The sequence below is a fragment of the Lepidochelys olivacea genome (assembly GCF_965140295.1).
Source record: "Lepidochelys olivacea isolate rLepOli2 genome assembly, chromosome: 3".
In the NCBI taxonomy this organism is placed as follows: Eukaryota; Metazoa; Chordata; order Testudines; family Cheloniidae; genus Lepidochelys; species Lepidochelys olivacea.
Window position 1 is genome coordinate 192,110,222 of NC_140413.1, and position 23,029 is coordinate 192,133,250.

At 44.7% G+C, this 23,029-nt stretch overlaps 1 protein-coding gene across 3 annotated transcripts; it reads left to right on the forward strand.

Moving 5' to 3' along the window:
- The first annotated feature begins 7,407 nt into the window (after positions 1–7,407).
- SNRPB2 (small nuclear ribonucleoprotein polypeptide B2) lies at positions 7,408–21,892 on the forward strand. Of its 3 annotated transcripts, none has more exons than XM_084625267.1 (7): positions 7,408–7,539; positions 8,368–8,455; positions 10,764–10,936; positions 11,674–11,814; positions 18,819–18,872; positions 20,446–20,534; positions 21,502–21,892. In XM_084625267.1, the coding sequence occupies exons 2-7, from the start codon at positions 8,392–8,394 to the stop codon at positions 21,659–21,661; spliced, it is 681 nt and encodes a 226-aa protein (XP_084481393.1). In that variant the 5' UTR covers positions 7,408–7,539; positions 8,368–8,391; the 3' UTR covers positions 21,662–21,892. The 3 variants fall into 3 exon arrangements, with proteins under 3 accessions (XP_084481393.1, XP_084481391.1, XP_084481392.1); XM_084625265.1 differs by having other exon boundaries at positions 7,533–7,590; XM_084625266.1 differs by lacking the exon at positions 7,408–7,539 and adding an exon at positions 7,585–7,724.
- The last annotated feature ends 1,137 nt before the right edge of the window (positions 21,893–23,029 follow it).

Genomic DNA, 23,029 nt, shown 5'->3' on the forward strand with positions numbered 1-23,029 from the left:
TGAATTCCCATTTGCAGTAGGTGGAGTGCAGCAAGTGAGATTTATTTTTGTAGCACATCTACAGCAAGAGACTGCGTCATGGATTCTCAGACTCTTGGTACCCTAGATGCCCCTGTTTAAAATATACATTTAAAAATGTATCCTCGATTATTTACACAGCACAATATCTCACTGTACACTGGGGAGCCAATCCACCAGCCAGGGAGGTGGAATCCCCCTCCATACAACAACACAGCTCCACTCAGGACTTCCATTAATGAAGATGCAAAGCAACCCATAACGGTAAACAGTATCACTATCCCATGGAGGCTTCATATCTCTTCCCAGCTGAGGTTTCCCCCACAACCAGCTCCTGGTCCCTGCAGATATCTTTCTCAGATTTTTCCACAGCCCCGTCACTACCAATTAAGGGTGCCCAACGCAGCCTGAGCACCTGCTTCCCCCCACCCCCCGTGGAGGGTCTGGGCTGCGCTCAAGGCCTGTGGGGCCACAGAGGCAGCAGCTTTGGGGGGCCCCACAGGCCCAGAGCGACCTGGGGGATTAGCGGAGGGCCTGGTGCCGGCATCAGGAAGCAGAACGACCCAGCCTGCTCTGCTCCCCCTGCCCCAGCTGTGTGACTCAGGGGAGGGGGCTTGGGGGAAGGGGTCCTCCACCCTGCGCACTCACCGGCGCCGGGAGCCAGCGGAATGTGGTGGGCTGGGTTGCTCCGCTTCCCGCCACCGCCGGTGAGTGCCGGGGTAGGCCTGACCCCTACTACCAGCACCAGGCAGGGGTGGAGGGAGTTGTCCCAGGCCCTGCACCCCCCTAGGAACATCCCTGCCCCTTGCAGTGGGCGCACCCCACAGAGGGGCCAGCTGGGGGATGGGGCTGGCTGCCGCATGCGAAGCACACAGCTGCGTAGGGCCCCAAATTTTGTGGTGCCCAAGGCAGCTGCATATTCTGTGTATGCCTAAGGACAGCCCTGCTTTTCCACCTGACAAGTGCAGAAAGCCAAATCCTTTCTTGATCCTGGTGCTGCCGTCTGTTGCCATGAAGCCATATGTGCAATTTGTGGTAGGACACATGACTAGGAGCAGGTATGTGACCTAAAACTAAAGATCTGAATTTTAAAGGGCTGAGCGGGGACACTAGGCACACTGGGCCTATTTGAAACTCCATTAAGCTGTTGGAGCACCTAAAGGGGCTCCACAAGAAGCAAGGACTAAACATGTCCACAAAAAGAAAAGGAGTACTTGTGGCTCCTTAGAGACTAACAAATTTATTTGAGCATAAGCTTTCGTGAGCTACAGTTCACTTCATCGGATACATGCAGTGGAAAATACAGTGGGGAGATTTTATATACACAGAGAACATGAAACAATGGTTGTTACCATATACACTGTAAGGAGAGTGATCAGGTAAGGTGAGCTATTACCAGCAGGAGAGAAAAAAACCCTATTGTAGTGATAATCAATGTGGGCCATTTCCAGCAGTTGACAAGAACGAGTGAGGAACAGTGCGGGAGGGGACGGGGACGGGAGGGGGGAAAATAAACATGGGGAAATAGTTTTACTTTGTGTAATGACCCATCCACTCCCAGTCTCTATTCAAGCCTAATGTAATGGTGTCCAGTTTGCAAATTAATTCCAATTCAGCAGTCTCTTGTTGGAGTCTGTTTTTGAAGTTTTTTTGTTGAAGAATTGCAACCTTTAGGTTTGTAAGCAAGTGACCAGAGAGATTGAAGTGGTCTCCAACTGGTTTTTGAATGTAATAATTCCTGTCGTCTGATTTGTGTCCATTTATTCTTTTACGTAGAGACTGTCCGGTTGGCCAATGTACATGGGAGAGGGGCATTGGTGGCACATGAAGGCATGTATCACATTGGTAGATGTGCAGGTGAATGAGCCTTTGATAGTGTGGCTGATGTGATTAGGCCCTATTATGGTGTCCCCTGAATAGATATGTGGACACAGTTGGCAACGGGCTTTGTTGCAAGGATAGGTTCCTGGGTTACATTACATACATTACATTACATTACATCCATTACAATCTACATACCACACAGACTATGCTGACAGCTTGTGCTCCACGTTCTCAGAGAAACTGCGGAACCACCTGATCAACATCCTCTACAGCAAACAGGGAAAGATAAAGAATGAGCTCTCAAAAATGGATACTCTCATAAAAAAACAACCTTCCACACAAACTTCCTCGTGGCTGGACTTTACTAAAACTAGACAAGCCATTTATAACACACACTTTGCTTCTCTACAAAAGAAAACACACTTTGCTTCTCTACAAAAGAAAAAGGACACTAAACTTTCTAAACTACTACATGCCACAAGGGGCCACAGCAGTGATTCCCTCAACCCACCCAGCAATATTGTTGACCTATCCAACTATACTCTTAGCCCAGCAGAAGCAGCTGTCCTATCTCTGGGCCTCTCCTTCTGCCCCTCCACCCCCACGAACATGATACAGTTCTGTGGTGATCTAGAATCCTATTTTCGGCGTCTCCGTCTCAAGGAATATTTCCAACACTACCTCTGAACAACATACTAATCCACAGAGACCTCCCTACCAACACTACAAAAAGAAGGATTCTAGGTGGACTCCTCCTGAAGGTCGAGACAGCAGACTGGACTTCTACATAGAGTGCTTCCGCTGACGTGCACGGGCTGAAATTGTGGAAAAGCAGCATCACTTGCCCCACAACCTCAGTCGTGCAGAACACACTGCCATCCACAGCCTCAGAAACAACTCTGACATCATAATCAAAAAGGCTGACAAAGGAGGTGCTGTCATCATCATGAATAGGTCAGAATATGAACAAGAGACTGCTCAGCAGCTCTCCAAGACCACTTTCTACAAGCCATTACCCTCTGATCGCACTGAGAGTTACCAAAAGAAACTACAGCATTTGCTCAAGAAACTCCCTGAAAAAGCACGAGATCAAATCCGCACAGACACACCCCTGGAACCCCGACCTGGGATATTCTATCTACTACCCAAGATCCATAAACCTGGAAATCCTGGGCGCCCCATCATCTCAGGCATTGGCACCCTGACAGCAAGATTGTCTGGCTCTGTAGACTCCCTCCTCAGGCCCTACGCTAAAGCACTCCCAGCTACCTTTGAGACACCACTGACTTCCTGAGGAAACTACAATCCATCGGTGATCTTCCTGATAACACCATCCTGGCCACTATGGATGTAGAAGCCCTCTACACCAACATTGCACACAAAGATGGACTACAAGCCATCAAGAACACTATCCCCGGCTAACCTGGGGATAGTGTCACGGCTAACCTGGTGGCTGAACTTTGTGACTTTGTCCTTACCCATAACTATTTTACATTTGGGGACAATGTATACCTTCAAATCAGTGGCACTGCTATGGGTACCCATATGGCCCCACAGTATGCCAACATTTTTATGGCTGACTTAGAACAACGCTTTCTCAGCTCTCGTCCCCTAACGCCCCTACTCTACTTGCGCTATATTGATGACATCTTCATCATCTGGACCCATGGAAAAGAAGCCCTTGAGGAATTCCACCATGATTTCAACAATTTCCATCCCACCATCAACCTCAGCCTGGTCCAGTCCACACAAGAGATCCACTTCCTGGACACTACAGTGCTAATAAACGATGGTCACATAAACACCACCCTATACCGGAAACCTACTGACCGCTATTCCTACTTACATGCCTCCAGCTTTCACCCTGACCACACCACACGATCCATTGTCTACTGCCAAGCTCTGTGATACAACCACATTTGCTCCAACCCCTCAGACAGAGACAAACACCTACAAGAGCTCTATCAAGCATTCTTACAACTACAATACCCACCTGCGGAAGTGAAGAAACAGATTGATAGAGCCAGAAGAGTTCCCAGAAGTCACCTACTACAGGACAGGCCAAACAAAGAAAATAACAGAATGCCACTAGCCGTCACCTTCAGCCCCCAACTAAAACCTCTCCAGCGCACCATCAAGGATCTACAACCTATCCTGAAGGACGACCCAATACTCTCACAAATCTTGGGAAACAGGCCAGTCCTTGCCTACAGACAGCCGCCCAACCTGAAGCGAATACTCACCAGCAATCACATACCACACAACAGAACCACTAACCCAGGAACCTATCCTTGCAACAAAGCCCGTTGCCAACTGTGCCCACATATCTATTCAGGGGACACCATCACAGGGCCTAATAACATCAGCCACACTCTCAGAGGCTCGTTCACCTGCACATCTACCAATGTGATATATGCCATCATGTGCCAGCAATGCCCCTCTGCCATGTACATTGGTCAAACTGGACAGTCTCTATGTAAAAGAATAAATGGACACAAATCAGATGTCAAGAATTATACCATTCATAAACCAGTTGGAGAACACTTCAATCTCTCTGGTCACTTGATTTCTGATCTCAAAGTGACTATCCTTCAACAAAAAAACTTCGAAAACAGACTCCAACAAGAGACTGCTGAATTGGAATTAATTTGCAAATTGGATACAATTAACTTAGGCTTGAACAGAGACTGCGAATGGTTGATTCATTATAAAAAGTAACCTATTTCCTCTTGGGCGGGAGAAAACCTGGATTTGTGTTGGAAATGGCCCACCTTGATTATCATACACATTGTAAGGAGAGTGATCACTTTAGATATGCTATTACCAGCAGGAGAGTGGGGTGGGGGGAGAGAAAACCTTTTGTAGTGATAAACACCCATTTTTTCATGGTCTGTGTGTATAAAAACATCATCTGCATTTTCCACAGTATGCATCCGATGAAGTGAGCTGTAGCTCACAAAAGCTTATGCTCAAATAAATTGGTTAGTCTCTAAGGTGCTACAAGTACTCCATTTCTTTGTTTCTGGGTTAGTGTTTTTGTTGTAAGAAGTGTTTTTGTTGTGTGGTGTGTGGTTGCTGGTGAGTATTTGCTTCAGGTTGGGGGGCTGTCTGTAAGCAAGGACTGGCCTGCCTCCCAAGATCTGTAAGAGTGATGGGTCTTCCTTCAGGCTAGGTTGTAGATCCTTGATGGTGCGCTGGAGAGGTTTTAGTTGGGGACTGAAGGTGATGGCTAGTGGCGTTCAGTTATTTTCTTTGTTGGGCCTATCCTGTAGTAGGTAACTTCTGGGTACTCTTCTGGCCCTGTCAATCTGTTTCTTCACTTCAGCAGGTGGGTATTGTTGTTGTAAGAAAGCTTGATAGAGATCTTGTAGGTGTTTGTCTCTGTCTGAGGGGTTGGAGCAAACATGTCCAGTTTTTTAACCTTTTCTCATAGGTCAGGTAGGTTTTCTAAACCTTTTATCATTTTTGTTGCTCTCCTCTGGACTCTCCAATTCATCCACATCTGTCCTATGAAGTGAGCTGTAGCTCACGAAAGCTTATGCTCAAATAAATTGGTTAGTCTCTAAGGTGCCACAAGTACTCCTTTTCTTTTTGCGAATATAGACTAACATGGCTGTTACTCTGAAACCTGTCCTACAGTGTGGCACCCAGAATCAGACACAGTACTGCAGCTGGGGCCGCCCTAGTGCCCATAGAGCAGGACAATGATCTCCCATGTCCTACATTCAACACTCCTGCTAAATCACCTCAGAATGATATCAGACTTTTCACAGCAGCATCACGTGGCTGGCTCCTGTTCACCCTGGCCTGTTCCAGCAGCGCTACCGCAGCCTGTTCTTCCACACCTGGCGGCTGTGCATGTCCAAATCGGCTTCTCTAGGGAACTGCCCCACCAACCTGCGTGATAGCCCTGGCAGTGAGGCTGTTCCCCGCTGGGGCTGAAGGGCAGGGGATGGGCATAAGAACATAAGAATGGCCATACTGGGTCAGACCAAAGGTCCATCCAGCCCAGTATCCTGTCTACCACCAGTGGCCAATGCCAGGTGCCCCAGTGGAAGTGAACATAACAGGTAATGATCAAGTGATCTCTCTCCTGCCATCCATCTCCACCCTCTGACAAAGAGAGGCTAGGGACACCTGGCTAATAGCCATTAATAGACTTAACCTCCATGAATTTATTCAGTTCTCTTTTAAACCCTGTTATAGTCCTAGCCTTCACAACCTCCTTAGGCAAGGAATTCCACAGGTTGACTGTGCGCTGAGTGAAGAACTTCCTTTTATTTGTTTTAAACCTGCTACCCATTAATTTCATTTGGTGGCTCCTAGTTCTTATATTATGGGAACAAGTAAATAACTTTTCCTTATTCACTTTCTCCAGACCACTCATGATTTTATATACCTCTATCATATCCCCTCCAGTTTCCTCTTTTCCAAGCCTAAAAGTCCTAGTCTCTTTAATCTCCCCTCATATGAGACCCGTTCCAAACCCCTAATCATTTTAGTTGCCCTTTTCTGAACCTTTTCTAATGCCAGTATATCTTTTTTGAGATGAGGGGACCACATCTGTATGCAGTATTCAAGATGTGGGCATACCATGGATTTATAAAAGGGCAATAAAATATTCTCCGTTTTATTCTCTATCCCTTTTTAAATGATTCCTAACATCCTGTTCTTTATTTTGATTGCCGCTGTACGCTGCATGGATGTCTTCAGAGAACTATCCACGATGACTCCAAGATCTTTCTCCTGATTAGTTGTAGCTAAAGTAGCAACTATCATATTGTATGTAGAGTTGGGGTTATTTTTTCCAACATGCATTTATCCACATTAAATTTCATTTGCCATTTTGTGGCCTAATCACTTAGTTTTGTGAGATCTTTTTGAAGTTCTTCACCGTCTGCTTTGGTCTTAACTATCTTGAGCAGTTTATTATCATCTGCAAACTTTGCCACCTCACTGTTTACCCCTTTCTCCAGATGGTTTAGGAATAAGTTGAATAGGATTGGTCCTAGGACTGACCCTTGGGGAACACCACTAGTTACCCCTCTCCATCTGAAAATTTACCATTTATTCCTACCCTTTGTTCCCTGTCTTTTAACCAGTTCTCAATCCATGAAAGGATCTTCCGTCTTATCCCATGACAACCTAATTTACGTAAGAGCCTTTGGTGAGGGACCTTGTCAAAGGCTTTCTGGAAATCTAAGTACACTATGTCCACTGGATCCCCCTTGTCCACGTTTGTTCTCCCCTTCAAAGAACTCTAATAGATTAGTAAGACAGGATCTCTCTTTACAGAAACTATGTTGACTTTTGCATAACACTTTATGTTCAAGACACAACAGGGTCTGGGCACGGACCAAAGCCACCCGTAGGACACACCCGGAGGCAGAGCCTGGGCTGGCAGCACACCCCCTATTGGCCTTGACGGGGTTCGGGGCCTTGCTGCACCCAAGCCTTGCTTGCATGAACCCCACTTGCTACGCGGTGAGTGATCCCTACGGGCACTTGTAGGGAGGCGGGAACCGCCCCCGAGCTCAGGCCTCCGCCTCTCGCCCCGCCCCGCCCCTGTTCAGGCTCGCGCGCGCGACAAGGGGAGGAAGGAAGGGGGAGACGAGCGCATCGATGATTGGGTGCGCGATATATCGATTGTGCGCGACATCGACTCTTCTGCCTGTTTACGTGAGGTCACGCGCCAGGGTGAGGTGTGCTGGGAACGGCGGGGCGGGGCCGGGCGGCGAGTGGAGCCGGGTGAGGGAAGGGTTTGTTCCCCGTTTGCTCCGCTACTGGGAGCTGCGGCGCGGGGCCCCCGGTGCCTGTGCCCGGGGAGGTATCCGGCACCGGAGCGCTGAGCCCGCCTGGGCGGGCGGGATCACCCAGCCCCGGTTGGGATTGGCGCGAAATGGCCACGAGCTCTGAATTCCCCCAGAACGGGCCGTGGGGCAGTTGGGGCGAAGGCGGCGGGGCGCGTGCGGGAGGGGAGAGGCTGGGGGATGGGGCGGGCAGGGCTGGACGTGTGGGCGGGCTGGGTGCGTGAAGGAGGCCGCGTTTGCGGGGCGGGGCTGGCTGCGTGAGGGGGGCTGCGGTTGGAGGGGCTGGCTGTGTGGTGCAGTGGGGGGTGCGTGCGTGGTGTGGGGGGGCACCGGTGTGTATATAGGAAGGCGATAGGTATCCTATAAACACTTCAGCGGGTTATCGATGAAAAGGGCAGTGAAAGAGCTGTGTGGGGATGATCGTGGTATGACTCCTCCTCGCACGCCGCTTGGTGCTTTCTCAGTGACTTGGGCCCCTATAGTTGGCTGTATTTTTCCCTACCTTCAGAGGTGATGAATCTTTGTTAGAACGTCAAAAATATATAGTTTTATAACCTTTTCACTGTTGAGTGAGGCAGTTCTGATCCTGTTTTATATAGCCTGATGCTGGCAACACCTGTTTGACCTAAACAAACAAAAACTCAATTATTATTATGAATTCATCTTCATAAATGTAAGTATTTTTAACACATTGTACTTGTTTTTCTTTTTCTAGGCTGTTGTATAAGCAAGTTAGAAGATGGATATCCGACCAAACCATACTATTTATATCAATAATATAAATGACAGCATTAAAAAAGATGGTATGAATAATTTAAAGTTAATTTTTTTCATCAGTGTGTTGGGAAAACTATCTCAGTAAAAATATGCTATTCTATTTTCTGGAAATATAATCTTGACATAAAATGTTACTAGCAGTCTTCTAATGTCAACACGTTTGTGCTATGCCTAGCCCAATGGAATCCCAATCTGTTTTGATCTCTAGGCACTACTGTAATACAAATAAATAATTACAAGGAAAGCAGTCAGGAAATCTAAATTAAGATCTCTATGCTTAACTACTGCCAGTGGGGAAGGAGTTAAAATTGGTAACTTCATTCTGAAGTTACCAAGTCTTAATGCACATTTGAGTGGTTTAGTTTGGTTTTTGAAACTTTCTGGCTTTCTTCTTTTTATCATCTTAGGGTCCAATTCTACAAACTCTTGTGAATGTGAGTAATTTAGTTGTGTGGGTAGTCCCACTGAATCTTACGTTTATCTTCAGATTGAGACTCAAGGCTCCAGTCTTGCAAACCCATATTCACATGAATAGTCCTTTATAATGCAAGTAATTTTACTGACTTTATTGATACTACTTGTTGTGAGTAGTGGGTTATCGGATCAGGCTCTAGTGGTGTTCTGGATGTGATTTTCCCAAAGTGGTGGTAATTTTTTCACATGGACACTGTCCCACATCCCAGCAGGGAATGTGGCATAATTGTGTAGCCAAACCTGGTGAAATAACAATGGTAATTGGATACTATCTGGGTTTCTATCTAATGGAACCTGGCAGCCAGGTGATGTGTTTTGGGATCCTCCATATGGAGATGTTTATTGGTATAAAAATGTAAATGAAACTAAAAGTATTTTAGAGTTGATAGCAACCATTGTAACTGGTTACCAGTATACATTCAAATTTAATACCGCTGTAAAGTGGTGCTGTAAATGTCTGTGAAAATTGAGTCCCAAAGGTTGCCACATAGTAATGCGAGGATCAGAGAGTAAATTTAAAAAAAAACCGCTCAGAAACAAACATAGTCCACTAGGTAGTAAGGTACATTGGTTCCAAGTCTCCATGATTCTTAAATCTCCCAATGGGATGTTGCACATATTGATGTATGTCAGGAAAGCCAAGTGGGGAAAACTAGAGGAAACAGGACAATGGGGACACACAATGTGTTGCCAAAAGCCGTTAGAGAAACACCTTCCTTAATATCAAGTAAAGGGTAAAAGTGGTCTGGTCTAGAATGCAGGATCAGCAGAGATCTTAGAAATCTGCTTGCCATGGAAAACCACATAATTTGTGTTTTTTACAGAGAATTTTTACATTTTTACAAAAATAAACATATTCAGTGGAACTCTGATTATCTGATCTTGCCCCAGTACCAATTAGATCAGACAATAGGTAGGGCTCTGACTATCAGCTTAAAAATTGCAAATATATCAATAACATATTGTGTTCAGCTGATCTCTCTATAGGTAATATGGCTAGCAAAACTAAAGTCTAGTGTTTCATTTTAATTGTGGAAAAACAGATGATTATATATATTAAATCAGAGAATTGTTTTTATCACTGGAAAACCAGGATCCCTGATCATCAGTGTTTGAGAAGTAGTAATTAACCAATTAGAAAAGAGAAATGACAAGAAAGTAGCAAGGACAGCAGAAGTTATGCCAGTTTACACATGCATATTGTATGAGTTGCATAAGATATATGTGATAGTCATATAACACTTTTTGATGGTTGGAAGAGAACTAATTAACTAACTAATTAACAAATCGGACATCAAGAACTGTAACATTCAAAAACCTGTAGGAGAGCACTTCAGGCTCCCTGGACACTCAATAACAGACTTAAAAGTGGCCATTCTTCAACCAAAAAAACCTTCAAAAACAGACTTCAATGAGAAACTGCAGAACTGGAATTAATTTGCAAACTTGACACCATCAAATTAGGCCTGAATAAAGACTGGGAGTGGCTGGGTCACTACAAAAGATAATTTTCCCTCTAATACTCGCACCTTCTTGTCAACTGCTGGGAATGGGTCACATCCACCCTAATTGAATTGGCCTCGTTGGCACTGACTCCCCACTTGGTAAGGCAACTCCTGTCTTTTCATGTGCTGTATATTTATTCCTGCTTACTGTATTTTCCACTCCATGCATCTGATGAAGTGGGTTACATCCCACGAAAGCTTATGCCCAAATAAACTTGTTAGTCTCTAAGGTGCCACAAGGACTCCTTGTTGTTTTTACTGATCCAGACTAACACGGCTACCGCTCTGAAACTTATAAAAGCACACTGATGTTTCCAACCTATATGCGGTAATGGCTTTTCTATATTCTCAACAGAACTGAAGAGATCCTTGTATGCACTATTCTCACAGTTTGGTCATGTAGTAGATATTGTGGCTTTAAAGACAATGAAAATGAGAGGACAGGCCTTTGTCATATTTAAAGAACTTGGATCATCCACCAATGCTTTGAGACAGTTACAAGGTTTTCCATTTTACGGCAAACCAATGGTAAGTCTTTTATTTATTTATGTTCTTTTTAGTGGACTAGGACAGTATGCTATTTTGCAACTGGGAATCAGATTTTTGTTTTTCTATCTAGGGTGTGTCTGCTATTTATTTTTCATTGATGTCCTCTTTTTCTCCATGTGAACATATACCTGCATATTTGAGAGGCAGTGTGCTTAGCTTTCAGATAAAACTGCTTTACTCCAGCATCATACTGCCTTACTTTTTTAAATTAGAAGTCTAAATTTTGTATGTTTTCTAAATGAAGGCTTTCGATCAACTTTTCTGTGGTGGAGTAAAATTGCATGCCTCCAGTTTGCTTTTTTTTTTTTTTTTTGGTCTTGTATAAGTCCAAGTTTGTGTAGTGATGCCATAACTTTGCCTGCATTCACTTATGTTGAAGTTAAGCATTATGTCATATTTCTACTTTATAATAATTATTGCTGTTACTGAAAGTGTTGATTCAAAAACAAATCCTCCTCACTGAGTCATTTAACCGTCCTCCATCAACCTCTTCTATCTTTTTGCATGTTTTAAACAAAAGGCGCTTTTGTAGTAAGTGCTCAGAATTAATTGGTGAATTCAGCATATTCTGTGGGTAGTGTCTAATTAAAGTTTTTAATGTAAGAAATTCTTGTTGGAATTCCAGTGTTCTGCTAGATATTTGGGGCCTTAATGAGGCTAGTGCAAGCTGTTCAGCATAGTGAAGCATAAAATGTTCTGCTTTGTTGTTTAAACAGCGTATTCAGTATGCAAAAACAGATTCTGATATGATTTCCAAAATGCGCGGTACATTTGCTGATAAGGAAAAGAGGAAAGAAAAGAAAAAGGCTAAATCACTGGAGCAGTCAGCTAATGCAGCAAATAAAAAGCTTGGTCAGGTAAGTGGACTGTGTAAACCAAAACAAGATTCCAGACTTCTAGAACAAGTCTGAAGGGTTGTTTCTGCATGGAACAAATTCCTTTAATATAATATTTACCTATAATTTTAACAAGGAGGATTTGTATTTTGGAGGAATGTATGTAAGAGACTAATATGCTTCCTGTAAACTGTGCCAAACTTGTTTCAAGGTAAAAGTTTAATGGACTCATCTTTATCATTAGACAAAGTTGCATCTGAATTGCAAGGAATCTTGAGTGCAAAGGCCCCCAGATTGTCTGTCTGTTAAGAATCAGGTTCAGTTTAGTTACTAAAATGACAAACTTTTGAAGTCTGTTCATTCTGCCCATCCACATAGTGGATGAAGTCTCAATTATCATTGTCTGTCATTCTTTCTTCAGCAAAGAATATTAGCTGTTGTTGTGTGTTTTGTTCTTTCCATCCTAACAAAATGTTAAGGTATTCAAACTGAAAACTTTAATCAACTTCCATTTTTGGAAAATATCAACTCCCTCTGTTTTGGTGAATATCCATTGGTTATGCACTATAAACCCTGGAGAGAATCTTAAATTGCAAATATTTTTACAAAAATATTAAAACTAGAAAACTGATCAGTCTCACTTTTAAACAATTTAAGGGTAACCATTCATAATTTTCATGGTCTTGTTTTTGGTGAGCAGCCTAGACATTTTGTGCCAACGCAAATTCTAAAGAGTCCTCTCTAACACAGGGTGGTTCTTTGAGTGCTTGCTTATGTCCATTCCATGTTAGGTGTGCATCCAGTCACTACAGATTTTCCCCTCGATGGTATCCGTCAGGCCAGCTCTAGCACCCTCTGGGGCCGCACACTCATGTGTTGGTATAAGGGGCCTAGCCAGCCCCACATCCTCTCAGTTCCTTTATACCACCCGTGACCGTTGCTTGAACATCTCCTCTTGCCTCGGCAAAGCGTTCGTCTAGTGGTGCTGTTATACCCTCCTTTCTTCGCAAGTTTAGTTACCTTCAGTTTATTTCTTTTAGTAGTGGTATATAAAGTTAGGCCCCACAGCTGTTTACAGGGGCATCCTCTTCCCCTGGGACTGGGCATGACCCTGTCTCTGGGCTTTAAACCCTGTGCCTCCTGTGGCAAGCACATGCCGGTGACTGACCTGCACTTCAGATGTCTGAAGTGTCTGTGGGAGGCTCATGTGCGTGAGCATTGCCATGTCTGCTGCCAGGTCAAGTCTCATACAAAAAGGGACAGGGAGGCCAGGCTAAGGTCTGTCCTGATGGAAGTCACACTTAGACCAGGGTAGGAGTGGAGCCAGTTGGACTGGGCGCCGAGTACCTCTGCATCGGTGTGGAATGCTCTTCCGACAGCCTGTTTCTCAGCACCATTCCCCTTCACTGGTGTTGAGGAAGCACAAGAAACAGCAGTCCATGAGGGGATGCTCCTTGGAGCTGAGGAAGCACAAAGGTGGAGTGTGACCTACATTGGACCACTCCTCTGTCCCTGCTCTGCAAGTGGCACCATCGACTCCACCCTACTAGCAGGTTCTGTTGAGTCCAATGCAGTGCAATCCACCAACACCCGGGAAGTAGGGGGGAACGTCGTGGCACCAGCATGATTGTGGTGGTGTCCAACCTGAAGGTCTTTCCAGCGGCTAGGGACCCGATGACTCCCATGGCACCGCCAACCCCAGCGGGGCAAGTTCCGACACTGGCAAGATCATCTTGCAGAAAGGAGCATGTTGCCCTAAGCTCTTACCTGGCAGCTGGTCCTCCGGCACTGACTAGAAGGAAACCATCCCCTCTGGCACTGATCCCCCGGACCTTTGGCCCTGGCTGGTGGAAGCAAGGGGTACCACCCCCATATGGTCTCCCTAAGCTGACTCGTAGTCATGCACCCAACCAAGGAACCATTACTAGTATTTGACCTACATCCTGTTGGATCTCAGTGTGCGTGCCCCCTGTAGCCACCTGGCTCAGAAGTCAGTGGTGTATGTGGGTCCAATAGAATCCATGGGTTTCCCCCAGGTACTGGGATTGCCTTTCAGCTGTTTGTACTCGGTGGTGTCTGAGAGAAGGGTCCCTTTGCTGCACACTCTGGTGCTTAGCCTAATACCAATGCTCGGGACTTAAGCCTGCATAGGCGGTGCAGAAGAAGAGGAAGGCCAAGGGACTCAAAGAAGCTGGACCCACTTGGTAGAAAGATGTATTCTACTGGTGGGTTACAGCTCCACATCTCCAACCAGCAGGCCTTGCTTGGCAGGTATAACTAGAACATCTAGGATTGTAAGTCAGAATTCAAGGAAGGCACGAGTTCCCCACTCTGGTGGAGGAAGGGAAGACTAAAGCCAGGGCCTCCCTCCAGGCTGCCCTAGATGCAGCTGACATGGCAGCCAAAACAATGGCATCAGTGGTGGTCATGAGAAGATGCTCTTGGCTCCAATCTTTGGGGGCTACCACCGTAGGTTCAGCGTTCCATTCAGGACCTTCTATTTGAGGGAACTTCCCTCTTCTCCAAAGAGATGCAAAATTCCATGGCCTAAAAGATTCCAGGGCTACCCTCAGATTCCTGGGCCTCTACTCACCACACCTTCAGTGACACATTTCAGACCTCAGCAACTGGTCTGCTTCTTGGCTCTGCTGCCTCACCAAGACCCATTTAAGAAACAGAAGGGGTTATAAGCGTAGGCAAGTGCTTCATTGCACAGATATCTGAGGCCCCAAGCAGAACTTTTGAAGGGGTTCCCAAGTGCATTATAGCTGTTTCCATAATGGATCCTGTTCCCCCCCCCCCCACCTTTGTTTTCAGACAGACTCTCCTATTTCAGTCCAGCCTGGTCCCTCATCTTGGACTGTTTGGTGCCGAGTAGAATGGAGGAAGTTTTCTTCCACCGTACTCCTCCCTCTTCAGGGACACTTCTCACAAGCAACTTCTAGTCCAGGAGGTGCAAGCCCTCCTGTGGGTAGGGGCTGTAGAGGAGTGCCTCAGAATTTGAGAGGGAAAGGGTTTTACTCCTGCTATTTCCTAATTCCTTCGCCTCCTCAGTTATCGCAAGAAGCTGAGGTTCCGCATGGTTTCCCTGGCCTCTGTTATTCCCTCCCTGGATCCAGGGCACTGGTACGTTGCCCTCGATTTGAAAAACACTTATTTCCACATGTTCATTTTCCAGGGCCACAGAAGGTTCCTCAGATTCATTGTAAACCAGACCCACTACCAATTCACTGTCCTTCCCTTTGGCCTGTTGGCAGCCCCTTGGGCTTTTAGAAAATGCATGGTGGTGATGCCAGCCTTCCTCAGAAGTCAAGGTGTTCAAGTCTACCCTTACCTCGACGACTGGCTGATCAAAGGCTGGTCTGAAACCCAGATCAAAGCCAGCATCAATTTGGTTCAACCAACTTTCCAAGCTCTGGGCCTTTTGATAAATAAGCAAAAGTCAACTCCTCATCCCTGTCCAGAGGATAGAGTTTTTTGGTGCAGTGCTCGATTCTACCTGGGCCAGAGGCTAGCTTCCGGACAATGTTGGCTCTGATATGGAAGGTCAAGGCCAACCCTGTCATGACAGCCCATTTTTGCCTCAAACTTTTAGGTCACATGCCATGTTCATTTACGTGGTACAGCACACAAGACTTCATGTCAGATCTCTCCAAGTTTGGTTGACCTCAGTGTACTTGGCTGGACTCTGTGCTTACAGTTCCTGCCCCAGTCCTTGCCTCCTTCGACTGGTGGAGGGATCCCTGATCAGGCGGTGTGGGCATTCCCTTTGTCACTCTCCAATCAGCAGTATCCCTAATCTTGGACATGTCCAATCTAGGTTAGGGGGCTTATTCAAGCACCTCAGGACTTAGGGCCTCTGATCCCAGGAGGAGCTCTCCTTGCATATAAATGTCAGAGTGGCTCGCCTAGCATGCCTGGTGGTTTTTTTACCCTAGATCACAGGCAGAGTTATGAGTGCTCATAGACAACATGGCAACCACGTTTTACATCAGCAGAGAGGAGTGCATTGGGCCACCCTGTGTCAAGAGGCCATTTGTCTATGGGACTTCTGCATGAAACACTCCTACCACCTTGAAGCTTCCTACCTTCCAGGAGCCTGGAACACTCTGGGAGATCATCTCAGCAGCTCTTTCTCTTCTTACCATGAGTGGTCTCTTACCCTGACGTAACCAGATCCATCTTCCAGCTGGGGGGGTTTCCCCAGGTAGACCTGTTCGCAACCAAGCAAAACAGGAAATGTCAGCAGTTTTGCTCTCTGCATGGTCACAGCCCAGGTGCTCTCTCAGATGCCTTCCTACTCCTGTGGACAAAGCTTCTGTTCTATGCATTTCCCCCCCCCCCCCCCCCCAATTCCTCTGGTACACAAGGTCCTTCTGAAAGTCAAGCAAGATAAAGCAAGGGTTATTGTTATTAGGCTCTGCATGGCCACACCAACACTGGTTTGGCACACGACTGGATCTGTCAGTAGCAACCATATTGCTGCTCCTGCCCCTCCCAGGCCTGATCTTGCAAGATTTCAGCTGTTGGCTCCACTTGAACCTCAAGGCCTTCCACCTGACCGCATAGATGATCAATGGTTGAATCCGGCAGCGTTGGCCTGTTCAGAACAAGTCCGCCAAGTCTTGCTAGGTAGTTGAAAACAGTATACTACAGTGACTTATCTAGCCAAGTGGAATCGTTTCTCGGTGTTGGCTTCCCAATGAGGCTTCTCACTAACTTGGTCACTCCTCCCAGTCAGTGCTAGAATACCTGCTTCATCTGAAACAGACCTAGCTATTTCATCGGTCAAGATGCATCTAGTAGCAATCTCAGCCTTCCGTCCTCTTGTGGACGGTAGTTTGGTCTTCTCACAGGAGATGCCCATTCACTTCTTCCAGGGATTAGGGAGACTTTACCCTCAAATTCACGAATGTATCCCACCCTAAACCTGGTCCTGTCAAGACTCCTGGGCCCTCCCTTTGAGCAGCTGGCATCATGCCCTCTGTCATATTTTTCCTGGAAGGTCACCTTCCTGGCAGCAGTTACTTCAGCCAGGAGGATCTCCGAAATCAGGACCCTTATGTCAGAACCCCTGTATACAGTGTTCTTTAAAGACAAGGTTCAACTGTGCCCCCACCCAGCGTTCCTCCCAAAGGTGGTCTTGCAGTTTCATCATAAGCAGGCTATTTTCCTGGCTGTTTTCATCCAAAAGCTGCACAAGAATATGGAGGAACGGCCTTCTACATTGAGAGAACCAAACTGTTCCATAAATCTACATTGGCTAAACAACAACTTTTGTTGGCAGTAGCAGATAGGATGAAAGGCCTAATGGTTTCAGTCCAGACAGTTTCATCCTGCAACACTTCTGCATTCATATGTGCTATGAGCAGGCAGGTGTCCTACCTCCTGCCATCTTGACAGCCCATTCACGAGAACTCAGGCTTCATGAGTGGTGTTTTTGGCTCAGGTCCCAATCCCAGACTTCTGCAGAGCAATGACCTGGTCGTCGGTACATACTTTCTCCTCCCACTATACCATCCCCGAGCAGGCTAGGGATGACGCCAAGTTTAGTAGAGCAATGTTGCAATCAACGTGTCCATGAACGCCGAGCCCACCTCTGTAGGTAACGCTTGGGAGTCACCTAATGTGGAATGGAAATGAGCAAACACTTGAGAGGAGGAAAAAAAAGTTACTAACCTTTCTGTAACTTTTTTTCTTTAAGATGCGTTGCTCAGTCCATTCCATGACCCACCCTTTTGCCTCTCTGTTGGAGTTAGCCGGCAAGAAGGAACTGAGAAGGTGCAGGGCAAGCCGGACCCCTCATACGAATGCATAGTCAGATCAACAATTCAGCAATCAAAATTCTTTTCTCAGTCTGATACAGAAAGCAAATAACAAGTAATTTCTCCCCAACTACTCCAAAATTGGATCCAACTCAGATTACATGAACATGTCTAGATGATCATGATGGTCCCTTCTGGTCGTAGAGTCTGAGTTTATAAGGAGCAGTAGTAGCTAGGTAGCTAGTACTAGCAGTACTCAAAACATAGTCTGTGGACTGCTAGTGATCCCTAGACCACTTCCTAGTGGTCTGTGGAGAAGTGGCTGGTCACATGGTGGTGTCTTACTTTCTAGCTGAGAGAAACAGAAGATGTGTGAGAGAAGACAAAATTGAAAAAAAGTAGAAAGTGTGATTAACTTTTTTCAGAGATTACTTGTTGATCTTTAATGTTGGGTAAAAATACACAAATACTTTCACAATATTACTGTGCAGTGTGTAATAATTGCTGTAGTTACACCTAAGCATTATGCAATAGCAAATGAGAGGGGAACTGGTCCATGCAATCGCAAATGGGAATGGAGTTGGCCCATGAGACAGTATCTCCATTAAGAGATGGTCTGCACTGGAGAAGTTTACTAATGCCTGTATAATAGAAAACACCAAAATTAAGAATAAACGTTAAATCCTGTATATAGGAGTTTTGGTAGGTTTTGTAGAGCTGTTGTTGCATTAACTTCGCCACCATCTTGAAATCCATTTAAAGAACTCAAATATTGATTTTGAATTTGTGCAGGAGGAGTCTGTGGATTTATCTGTACCTCAGTCAGAAAGCATGCAGTGCTGCCTTCAACAGAGAGAGCCATGTTTAGAAACACCTCTAAAAACGCCTTTCCCTGTCTGTGGAATCCACCTTTTCAAGAGGCAGATGGAATACAATAATTTGCCATATCTACTGATTCACCTTTAGAATTCATTCCGACCTAATGGCTATGTCTTCTCCAGCAGTCTGGTGTTGGGGGTTTAAAACCCAATGGCTTCATGTTTCCCACCAGCAACTGTTTTGCAAACCATGAACGGTCCATGGACCACAGTTTAGGAAACAGTGCCTTAAGATTGAAGGGTTGGTTAGGATTAAGATGCTCTCTGAGGTTCCTTGAAAACCAAACTGGTGTGAATATATGCTTTCAAATTGAAAATTATACAAAACTTTTTATTGCTGATTTTTGGTAAAATCATGTTTTTTCTATGTTGAACCTCACAGGGAACAACACAGAATTCTTTGAATGTCCAAGGGACTTCATCACAGAATCAACAGGTAATTCTTATTAGTTTATTTATTCCTGCCATTACTTTCTCTGTTTGAGAATTAGCAGGGAGAGAAAGTACTAAACAAACACCATTTAATATTTGTGTTATACAATACAACTCCAGTATTTAAAAAAGCACATTTGACTAGTTTCAAGTTGTTTTAAATTTGACTTTGGGGATTTTCTGTAGTACATAGAATGAGATTTTTGTACATGCTCTGAATTTTTTGTTATATCAGTTTCCTCCAGCAACTTACAGGACCCCCCCGAACTGGCATATATGGAGAGACAGCTGCTACTACAAACTTCGGGCCTGATTTTTTTTTTTTTTTTTTTCCTCCAGCTCCTTTATTTCACAATTCCAGTGGCATAAAGGGGGCAGAAACAGCCTTTAGAGAATACCCCCATTATATGGGGTTTTATTGGACGCCATAGAACTGGCAGAACACCTATGTGTTGCCCTCTGAATAGTCCCCTAACATAGAGGGTCTATTAGAGAATAGAGGAGGTGTGGCCAGAGCACTCCTAGATGAGAGCAGCCTTGAGACAGCTCAAACACATACAGCTGCCTGAGGTCATTTAGATTGGGAGTTGAGTAGGCCCTTTAACATGGCCAAAAATTCAAAGAGGCCAAAAAATTGTGGAAAGCTATTTTTGTACTCTCTTGTGCCAGTTGCAAGGATTGAGAATTGGACCCAGTGTCTTTGTGGGAACAAACACAGACTGAGTTCATCTAAGGGTGATCTGACAGCTGAGAATAGTGGGAGCACAGCATGCTCTGGATCCAGTGTCTTTGTGGGAATTGTTGTCACCTCTCTGGTTTTGAGGAATTTAATATGTCACTTTTCTGGCCATGCTTCTTATTAAGATATAATGCTGAATGTCTAGGTCTCTGTACAGCCTTCTCCCTTCAAAGTTGATGACTTTGTAACTAGTTACTAGTTGTAACACCTGGCTTATTCTTCTCAACTGAAGAGAATTACCTAATAATACTAAAGCCAAATAAAGTAGAGAATAACTATGCTGATCCCTGCCATTGAGACATCTCCCTGTTCGCTTGAGAAGGTACTGAACTGCTATATGCAAAGTGTCAGCAAATCTGTCTGTAGCACTGTATATTCAGTGGGCCACTGTGAAGCAACATTAGCAAGTGTACATATCTGTTACAGATCTTCAAATAGAGTGGTTACTCCCTCAACTTTACTACAGTACGCCGTTCAAAGCTGGTAATTCTATGGACATGACAACTGACATGGTCAATTATCTTTTTAGATATTTGTGCCTTTTTAAAATTAGCAGTTCTACATGCTTACAGTGAATGACTTTGAAATACCTAAGTCCCCCAACTTACCATCTCTCGATATTATACTAATAACATACAAACACTGATAGCAGAAAAAATGGATCAATTGGAAAAATACAGTTTAGCCAATAAGTGGCTGAAGTCTAAACCAGTCTTACGAAGAACATTAACAGTATGTTAACTTAGTTTTAGTAATTTCAGTGGAAGTATAAAGAAAGTAAATGAGCACTACTTATATTTTGCATGACTTACTGAATTATGTTCTTCTGTTATTGTAGGTGCCTGATAATCCACCAAACTATATACTCTTCCTTAATAACTTGCCAGAAGAGACAAATGAGATGATGCTGTCTATGCTATTTAATCAGTAAGTCGGATGTTTATAACAACATTTTTCTCCTTTCACTCCCCATTATATGCGCGTGCACACAAATTTTCTTCAGCCCTGACCTTTTAAGGGATACTTAAAAGTATCCGTTCAGTCTCAGGCCCATTTAATCCTTGGCCTTACTGCTGAAAATACAGCCATGTAAATTGTGGTGGCTCTTCAATATGGATACCTGCCCATTAGGAACTAGAGACACAAGGTGGGTGAGGTAATATCTTTTATTGGACCAGCTTCTATTGGTGAGAGAGACAAGTTTCAGGTCAGACCTGAAGAGCTCTGTGTAAACTCGAAAGCTTGTCTCTCACCAGTATTATTGGTCCAATAATAGATATTACCTCACCTACCTTGTCTGTCTCATATCCTGGGACCCCCACAGCTACAACAACACTGCATACAACATTTGGAATTAGCTCAATTCATATAGACCTTTGAATTTCAGTGGAGCCATTCTTGGTCTCATTCAATGCAGCATAGGGATTGAAGAGAATGGAAGTACCACCTTCCCTCAGGTGAAGCAGGAAAGGGTGGAGAGTGGGAAGGAGATGGAAAACATCCCTCCTAGGATCCCTGTGTCCTGGGGAGAAGGACCATCAAATGGAGCTATCAGAGTAGTGTGACATCCTGACTTTGCTTGCTTGATGTTTTTGCCCTAATGCCCCACATGTAATGGAGCAATGACCATGTAACCTCATGCTGCTGCAGATATGACAACTGCAGTGTGGAGAGTGCCTTGCTGTGTTTGAGGTTCTCTGCAACTTCATTCACTAGTCAAGTAGCTTCTCATTTCCTTATAGATGAGAACTACTGCACTACTTTTAAATGTGTTGTTAGTAGTGACTGAATGTTATAGTACTGGGTGCTTATGATAAGGCTTAACGGTTGCTTGAGAGATTTACCATCAGATATAATCCATGTAATCTTATCTGACTTCTCCTTTGTTTTAAAGGTTCCCTGGCTTCAAAGAAGTACGTTTAGTGCCTGGGAGACATGACATTGCTTTTGTGGAGTTTGAAAATGAGGGACAGGCAGGAGCTGCTCGTGATGCTCTCCAAGGGTTCAAGATTACTCCGTCCCATGCAATGAAAATCACTTATGCTAAGAAATAACCACGGATATGATCTTAAAAGGACTGTTTTTTGTATAACATGATACCACCTTTCTGGCCAACTAAAATTGTTCTTATTCTTTTGAAGAAGAGTAAGGAGACATTTGTGTAAAACTGTAAGGGTTACTCAAGTAGGACAGCTGTAGGATTTCCACATCCGGCAGATAGTAACTTGCTGTGCTGAAATCCTAACATTGTAAAAATAAATGCTATTTTTATTTTGTTCAAGCTATGATTTTGCATCATCTGTTTTACTGGGCTAACTACTTTCTACTGATGTTTTACTGTCTCAAAAGAGACTTTTTTTTAAAACAATAGCATAACTTTGGAACAAGAATGATGGAGACACTAGACCCGCTGAATCGATCACAGTAGCGTTGATCTCCCTGATAGTGAAGACAAAGCCCCTATACAGCATCACAGTAAGGTCCTAAATGAATTGCATGTTAAAGTGCCAGTCTGGGACTTGGGAGACCCAGGTTCATTAAGTTGATTTGTCACGGACGTTGTGACCCTTGGGCAAGTCACTTAGCCTCTTTATGCCTCAGTTCCCCATCTGTAAATTGGGGATAATAGCACTTCTGTACCTCACTGGAATGTTGTGAGGGTAAATACATGAGACTGTGAGGTGTTTAGATAGTATAATTGGGAATCATACAGGGGTAAAGCATTCATTTTGTACAAGAAAAGCTAAAGCATTTTTCTAGATCAAGTGAATAAAGAAATACAATTAAAATACACATTTTTATATTCTTGATGAAACCTGCACTGGAACTGTTGGGAATTTGTACTGCAGACTTTCCTGGACATTCAGACCCTAGTCAATGTAGATCTGGACAAACAGGTGTCAGATTTGCCTTCAGCTCTCCCCAGACCTTTAAGTTCTGAACTTGTTAGGCCACTAAAACCCTTTGGATAAGGGTGAGGTGTGGTTGAGTGAGTCTGGTGTGGAGTTTTTTGGGGGGATAGGGTGAAGAGGAAGGGGCAGCCCAGGTCTGTGCTATTGTTTCTGATCCAGGCACGAGCTACTCTGAGGACTATGCCCGTAACAACCAAAATTAACATGGTACCTTTAGTGAATAGACTGAACCTATCTACTCTCAAAGCAAATCTGCACCATAATTCCCCCCCCCCCCCCCCCGGAATTGATTCGGTACTGACTCTCACAAGAGTGCCACATAATCACTTGCCAAACTGCCATCAGGTGTACCTTGGTCAGTGATCTCCCCTGCAAGTCCTGAGTTGGCCTAGCCTTCCATTACTTGTGAGAACGGCAGGGATCATAAAAGTAGGTGGTATGACTGAAGGCCACTGTCCTCTTATCACCTTTTCCTTGCGTTGTAACATATGCTGACCTTTAAAATGCTGT